The following is an 8,371-nucleotide window of genomic DNA, read 5'->3' on the forward strand; positions in this document are numbered from 1 at the left end:
CTCCACCACCCCCAGTTATATCTCATCCAGCTGTTCCATCTCCTGCTCAAACAAATGTTGTCTTAGCTCCAGTAAAATCCAGCTCACTTGTGTCTCAGACTCTCAGTGTTGGCCTCCGAAGTCCTAACATTTTGAGTCCAGGGTTGCCTGTGGCCTTCATGGCCTCAGAACAGCCATCTGCCATTCCCTCTGATGAGACAGCTCCTGGGGTGAGTGAGAGTGACCAGGACCAGACCCTAATCTCTATGTTAGTTCGGCCTCCACCACCCCTCTCAAGTGTGTTCAGTGAACAAGCCAAAAAAGTAGAAAAGCGAAATTCGTGCTTAGCCACAGCCAATGCTAAGGATCTGTATGACATATTTTACAGTAGTGGTGGAAAGGGGGCCCCTGAGACTAAGCTGGGTGGTGGTCTGTTGGCCAATGGGGAAAATAGCAGCCTCTTTAAAACTGAAAGTTCAGATACTTCTTCCACTTATACTTTGAACAGTAGTTTATCCCAAGAGGACTTGCCTCAGGATAGGAGTTTGGTCACTGCTCCTGTAGTCAGCCAACCTGAAAATCCCATTTCAGAACCTCTGGTGTCTGTTGGGAAATGGTCAGTTGTAGAACATGAAGACCCAAAAAGCAGAGACAACAGCTATAGCTTCCTACAGCCTCTGACAAGGTTGTGCCAAAATAAGCCGTATGAAGCTGTTAGCCCCAAAACAGACACTTTGGCCAGGTGGACTTCTAGTTCCTTCCAGAGTGACACTGATGAGGGTAGACCTCCAAAGGGGAAAATCAAGTTTGACCTGGCAGAGCCAGGGCCACCTGGTTCAAACTCGGCTTCTTTTCTGTCAGATACACACTGTTGTTCCAAGGAATCTCAGAAGTTGGTAGAAAGTCACCTCATAGATAACCAGGATGAGAGCCAAGAGCTCCACCAATCTGAGGATGATAGAGAAAGTAAGTTAAAGAGAAACACAGAACTAAAAGGAAAGGTAGTTGAAGAAGGAGCAGCTGCCAGCATTGGACTCCACAGCACTGAAGATTCTGATTTGAACCATGAGAACAGAAACATGTGGGAAAGAGAACTAGGACTGTCCAGATTGCCAATGGTGGACAGAGAAGCAGAAGGGTCTAGGGAATTACTGACAGGTTGTGAAAATCCAAGCAAGGTAGTGATTGAATTGAATGCACAGTCTTTTACTTCCACAAGGGCAAAAATTGACTCATTTCCATCTTTGCTCCAGAATTCACAAGGTGTCCCTGAATTGCTTCAGTCCCCAGCTAGATCAGGTGTGTGTTTAACAGATAGTCCCCAGCAGAGAGGAATTTCATCTGGTAGTGAAGAGTGGGTAGAAAATTCACCCCCAGAATCAGCTTCCCAAACTTCTAGGTACAGAAACCTCAAACTGAAGAATGATCGATCAAAAGATTTTCAAGGTAAAATGATTTATGAGCTGGCTATTGGGGATGAGAACAACAAAGGATCAGAGACCTGGGAGAGCTCAGAGAACTCACGAATGAGCCCAGAGACACCTGAAATGGAAGCCACAGAGCTACAAGATAACTGTCCAGAACCAGCCGTGACCATAGAAAGCAAAGCCTTAGAAGACTTTGAAGCTGCACACTTAAAGGGAGAGGGATTTGCTGCTCTGAGGAATGTGGGGGATATGCGTGCTGATTTCTGTAACACTCAGGTAGAATCAGCAAATAGATCACCAACTGCCCTGTCACAGCAAATGTGTGAAGAAAACTCTGTATTACTTGTTGGATGTAATCCTTCCACTCCCAGTGACTTTGAACCAATCCCATCTTTTTCTGGGTTTCCATTAGAAGCTCCCAAAACTTTGGTGCTTAATTTTGAAACAGAGGGTGAACGTAGGTCATCTAATCTCAGAAATGGGAGAATCACTTCTAACTATTTGAAAACTGGACTTCCTATAGAAAATATTGATCATGACTTGGGAGGCCTAGAGAGAACACACCAGGCCCTTGACCTCTTGTCAGGAGGGATATTATCTGAGGAAGTAAAAGAAACTTCACAATTACAGAAGAAAGAGTTACTCAGATTAGAATCCAAAACAGTCAGTCCTGCAGGTCTTGGACCATCTCCCTGCCTCCCAGACCTTGTTGACTTTGTCACACGGACATCTGGAGTTCCAAAAGAGAAACCATGTTCTCCCCTCTCTGAACCAGATGACTTTCTTAAGCGCAGTTCGTTGGAGTTAGATTCACCACCGCTAGAAATTCTGAATGTATCCATCTCAGAGGTAGCAGTTCCTGAAGTAAATGAAGATGGTGACAGTGCTTTGAATTTGGTAAAAACCCCAACCTCTGGGTCCCCCTCAAGGGAGCAAGTAGTTGGAGATAATATGGCCCCTCAGGAAATGCCTGAAGAAACTGCAGTAGATGTCACCCCGAACCACACAGGATCTAGTGTTCATGACTGAGACAGGACTAGCTGAATGGATGACTCAAATTGGCTTCTAGAAATTGGATGCCTAGGTAATCCAAGACTAGTTTGCAATCTTGTCTGGAACCTTCACAGTAAATGTTCATGGAAGCTCAAAATTTTACCTCCTTTTTTCCCCTCACCCTTAAAATATCAGATAAATCAATCATAACTTCTATACATATCTGTAAAAAGTGTTTTCTGTTATTTTTCTTTTTGGCCAAATTATTTTCTCCTACTTTGTCATTAAAATCAAATGTCTATCTGGCTCACCATGTAGTGTGCTTTGATTTTGGCTTTGACGCTGCCGTTTCTGGACTGTGGGGGAGGAGGGAAACAGCTGGCTTGAATTGCTGTGTTGTATTCCTACCCAGTTTTCTGGACAACTGATGGATCTCTGGGAGAAATACCAGAAAGCTTGCTGAAATGGAAAACTGATGAATTGTTCATCTCTCAGGCCTCCATTCTGATGGTCCTGCCTTAAAATTGTTTGAAATGCAATGTGAAGAACCCTTTTGCTTACTGTTTAATTTCCCTTATGGGCATATTGACTCCCATTATTCCCTTACCCTGTTGCTTGAAATGGCCCTGGTAACCTACAAACTTGTTTGGAAATGGCCTCAATAAATGAAAGAAACTGGCAGGCTCACTTTTGGAAGACGACAAATCGGTAAGGCTTATTCCTGGCTCAGAACCAGGAACATTTGTTTTTGAGGTCACTTTTATTTCTGAAATTGCCTTTGCTTATTGTGATCCAGTAACACTTTGTATTAAATTGTTTAGCAGCTATTTCTGTTCTGACGACTGGAAGATCTGAAATTTGAGATTGGACTCATTCTCTGTTCCACAAACATAGATGTAACCCTTTCCTACCTCTCCCTTACCCAAGTTATTACTGCCATAGTGTGATGTTTGGGTTGTACATTTTGTTTAATAAAAGATTAAAGAATTTATGAAGTTGGTTTGGACAAGTTTAACTTTATTTTTAATGTGTTAATTTTTGGAATAAATGCATTAATCTCATGCTGCTTTCTCTACTTTTGTCCTGAAACCACACACCTTTGAACTTCAAAGGAAAATGAGAATGATGAACTCCTGTTCTGGTGTCTGTCCCCGCCTCCAGCCATTCCCTCTCCAGGAGCTGCTTCCCTCTCCTGAGTAGTAGCCCTATAGTTAGTTCCCTAGTGCTTCCTAAATAGGAAGTAATGAGTCAGCACTGGTTTAGTAATATTAGAGCCTTCCTGGTATATATGCCCTTGTATTGGTTCTCCCTAGGGTCTTCTGGAAACTGAACTCTCATAGGACCTGATCTCGTTCAGGGTACAAAGTCCTCAGATTTTCTGCCCTGTGTCCTAATTTCCTTCTGACATTTTTGTTGTCAGCAGTTTGTAACCTGGCTCAACAGAGGCTTCAGTCACCTTCCTCCACTTGCTCCTTATATTACTGATTCTTTTTTATCTTCAAAATTCTTTTTCCTATTTCCTTATCTACAGAGCTTTAGAATCCCTAGATTAAATTTGATGAGACTATTTAGTTTTTCTAAAGCCTTAAGTTAATGTCAGCATACAAGCTGTGGCCTTCCTATGTTGTGAAAAGGCTATAGATTTAGGAGAGCTGCATCCTTGCTTGGATAAGTTGCTTTATGTCACTGTGTCATAGGATTGGTGTGTGTTTGTTCCTTTAAGAGGAGGGTCCTCATCTCTATCCCAGCATCAAATAATTATAGAATCCTAAGTAATTTTTCTAAGTCTCCTTTTTAAAAATTGTGTTTCTGTGTGCAACAGCATGTGTATGGACAGAAGACAACTGTGGGGTTGGTTCTCTCCTTCCATCTTAACATGGGTTCTGAGGATTGAACTCATTCATCAGGATTTATGGCAAGCACTTTTATCTGCTGAGCTCTTTCAGGCCTCTAGGCCTGCTTTTTAAACTAAAGCTTGAGTTCATTGTACTTTTCTGACCTGGAAACCATAGGGTGACTCAAAGATGCCCTTTTAGAAAAGTTTAAACTTTCTACTGATGGGCTTCAAAGCAGAAAACTGCTCCTTCCCAGTTGAAGGATACTTAACAGGGATTTAGGGGAATATAATTTGAAATGCCAGTGTATACTGACTTTCAACTTCTCCTTAGGGGAAAGAGGTAGGATAGGGAGAGTGTGGAGATGGATTAATTATATCTAAATTTAACTTTACTCCCTCTCAAAGTAAGAATCTTAGTTTGTGGGCTAGGAGGGACCTACTTGAGAGGGAGAGAGATGGGAATTGAAGAGGTAAAAATCTTAAGGGCAGAACTAATTTAGGTAGTTGGGGCTGGAATACTTTGAACCTAAACTTTCTTGTAACTTCAGGATTTATACCAAAGTTGTCGGTCTAAGGCTTCTTCTGGAATGCTCACTTCTAAGAGTTGACAGAATAGCTTTCTTCATATCTTCTGTAAACAACAGGGTGAGGAGAGCTTTTGGGATTGTGGTCTGGGCAGAAAGTATTGCTGGCTTCTTCCTTTGGTCAGTGACATCTGGCTTTGGAGCCATCCAGAGAAGCCATGTGAAGGGAGGGCAGAACTCTAGTCCAGTAGCTGGTACTCAGCCAAGGCATTTAAAAAATAAGTGCTGTCATACTACTAAAACTTTCAGCTTGGAGATTACACACATGTTAAGGAATGGGTCCTGATCATTAAATTGTGTTTTAAGTCAGGAACAATTCTTAATTGAAGACTTCTTCAGCAACAAGAAGAAATTACCACAGTTATGTTTAAATATTATTTTTATTTTATGTGTATGAGTGTATTGGCTGCACGTACGTGAGTGCAATGCCACAGAGGTCAGAAGAGGGCTTTGAATTCCCCTGGAATTGTAGTTAATGATGGTTCATAGCCATCATTTGAACCCAGGGAATTGAACCCAGGTCCTCTGCAAGAGCAGTGAGTGCTCTTAACCGCTGAGCCATCTCTCCAGCCCCACAGTTGTGTTTAAGTATGGACAAATTTTACCTAGGTTGTTTAAATTACTTCCTAAAATTTTTGCTTTGTGATGCAGGTTTCCTACCTTGTAAGCCATCTCTCTCATTCATAGCTGTTAAATACACAGAGCATGTAATCCTCCTAATGATCTTTTTCTTTCTTTCTAATACTGCTGCACAGGTTCGCAAAGTACTCTCACCTAACCATGCTGTTTCATCTGTTTAAAAAAGCCAAAAAAAGTTTTATTTTGGTAGTGAAGCATGCTATAATATATGTCTGTATCAGATCACCAGCTTCTGAAGAATTGGGGAGTGGACATACAGGACGTAAGAACAGTGTGTGTATGGGGGAGCATTGTTTTCAGTGGAGGAGGCTTCAGAGAGGAGATAGCTTGGAGCAGAATTGAGGTGATCTCTTTCAAAGCATGGATCTCCTCACCTTAACAAAGCATACCTGCTAGATTCAGTAAGAACCTTTCTTTTATTGATAATTTAAGTGAAGACATAGACATGGATTATAAGTGCATTTCTCTTTGAGTTTTAATGTGCAGTTTATATAATTTTGTTTTGGTTTTGTGGAGTATCTTTTGTTTTTGAGACAGTCTCTCATTTGCTCAGGCAGACCTAGAATTGATTGTATAGTACGGCTAGCCCAAAACTTGCAACAGTCCTGCCTTAGTCTCCCAAGTGTTGGAATTTCAGGCATGGGCCACCTCACCTGGCTTGTTTATATAATTTTAACTGTGTAGATGATAAAATTCACTGATAATGCAATCAGTCGAACTTGCAATGAAAAATCTTACCGTCTTTAAAAAAAATCACCAGTATCCTGATTTGCCCTTGATCCATATACACTATTGGAAGAAAACATTGATGCCTATGTATGTTTATGTTGAAGTATTTAACATGGTTGTAATTCTACATTTGTGTGTTTCTTTAAAATATGCCTACTAACTGCATTATAAAGGAAGTCATCTTTGCTTACTGTGGGGTTTTCTCCCATCATTGTGTTCACAGTGCACAGTTGCCTTGCCCAACATAGAGGATACTCAATAAAAAAATGTATTGAAAAAAAATCAGTGTGGTAATAGCTGTTTTCATTAACCAGTTGTTAATACTTAGTCATTTGTTTGTGAGTAAAAACTGTAAATTGCCAATTGTGTTTTCTGGGTGCTTAGTACTGTAGAAGCCAACTGCCTCGCTCTCCTGTCCTGGCTCTGTGCATACAAAGCTCTGTCTGTGCCAGTTCGTGTGTATCAAGGCTGCAGGTGATCCCCCTCATTTCAGCAACATTGTGGAGTAGTGATAGCAGGCTAGGAGGGGACGCTGCCCTTATAGCTCCTACAAAGAAACTTGAGGATGGGAAGGACTGAGCTTAGCATTAACAAGAAAAACTATTTTTGAGGGCTCTGATTTTCAAATGGCCCCTTTGCCCTCTAGCTAGATAAGCATGGTGAAGCCAGCCAGTCAGACTCCAAATTGCTCTGATTTAGATGGAGCAATTCAACATTTTATGTAAAACCCAACATTCTTATGTCATCTCATCAAAGCTAAAACTGTCAATTTCATTTCTGGATGAAAACAGAAAATTAACCATGAAAGTTATATTGCAGGAGAGAGGAGGAACATTTTTGATTTGTATTGTCTGTTGTGTCTCAATCTTTGATGAAATGCATTTTATATAAAATAAATACTTTATATACATGTAAAATATACATACATGCACACACATCGAGCATATGTTAGAGTTATTTAGTACTATAGAATTATAGACCAGGTTAGTTTGTTTTTCCTTTTATATATTTCTATGTGCTAAAAAAAAATCTTTCTTTCAAAGCTATGTCTCTCCCACTCAGCGCATCCCTGACATCAGCTTCCATCATTTGCTTTCCATAAGTACAGAGACAGTCCTGTTGCTTTTCCTCAAGACTTCATACATTACTCCCATTGATGCAGCGCAACATTCCTCCTTCAAGAATCTGCAACCATTCTTTTCTTTGTCCCTTCTTTCCCCTTCTCTTGCCCCTGCATAGCTCCATTGACCTGACTGTGCATATCTACTAACGTACAAGCACTTGAATATTGACTGGTAGAAATCAAGACACTTCTCAAAGCTCACTTTAATGTAGGTATACAACATATATCCCAGTCTTTGCTGCTTACAATAGAATGGAAGCTATTGCAGATCTAGATTTAATGACTTAAAGCTTTATAGGCTTTTGTTTCTTCCATTCATGAGTGATCAGGTAAGAAAAGGTTTGGGGTTGATGAGATAGCTTAGATAGTAAAGATGCATGCTGCCAAGCCTAACCTGAGTTCAAACTCACCCATATAGTAGAAGGAGAGAACTGACACCTGTAAGGTGTTCTCTGGCCTCCGAATGCACGTACCTACAGACACACCCACACATAAATGTAAAAACATTTAAAATGACATTTAAGAAGGTTTCAGCTTAGGAGAAGTGAATGAATAGGATGAAACAATTTCATCACGAACAAAATATAATGTAGAGAAATGGGGCTGTAGGAGTGGTTCAGAGGATAAAAGCTCTTGCTGCTCTTGCTGAGGACCCCAATTGGGTTCCCAGGAGACACATCAAGCAGGTTACAACCCTTACAACCACCTGTAACACCAGTTCCAGGGGATCTGACACTGTCTTCTGGCCTCTGCAGCACCTTCACTCACATGCACAAATCCCCCTATACACAAAAGTAAATCTTAAAAACAGAACGTGGAGAAAGCAAAGCCACAAAATCAACCATATTGAGGTATTGTTTTCTTTCACCTTTTCTCTGGTAATCTGACATTTGATTTCGTCTTCCTTGTACCTACCTACATAAGAATAACTACGATCACATTGTTGCTGACTCTCACCTATCTATCTTTCCAGGGCCAATTCCAGAAGTCTTCAGATTTTCAAAAGGAAGGACTGCAGTGGATGTTTCTGCTCCAGGAAAGCAGGGATAGAATCCACAGA

General features: G+C 40.9%; 1 protein-coding gene across 1 annotated transcript in view; it reads left to right on the forward strand.

Annotated features, from left to right (window-relative positions):
• Znf318 (zinc finger protein 318) overlaps nt 1-3,390 on the forward strand; it is a 31,429-nt gene extending 28,039 nt beyond the window's left edge. Inside the window, exon 10 of the mRNA XM_029561617.1 lies at nt 1-3,390. This exon is cut by the window's left edge and continues 889 nt beyond it. Within this exon, the coding sequence (XP_029417477.1) occupies nt 1-2,435 (2,435 nt within the window). The 3' untranslated portion in view covers nt 2,436-3,390.
• Nucleotides 3,391-8,371: the final 4,981 nt, after the last annotated feature.

Source organism: Nannospalax galili, unplaced genomic scaffold (genome assembly GCF_000622305.1).
Source record: "Nannospalax galili isolate Female #2095 unplaced genomic scaffold, S.galili_v1.0 scaffold653, whole genome shotgun sequence".
Taxonomy (NCBI): domain Eukaryota; kingdom Metazoa; phylum Chordata; class Mammalia; order Rodentia; family Spalacidae; genus Nannospalax; species Nannospalax galili.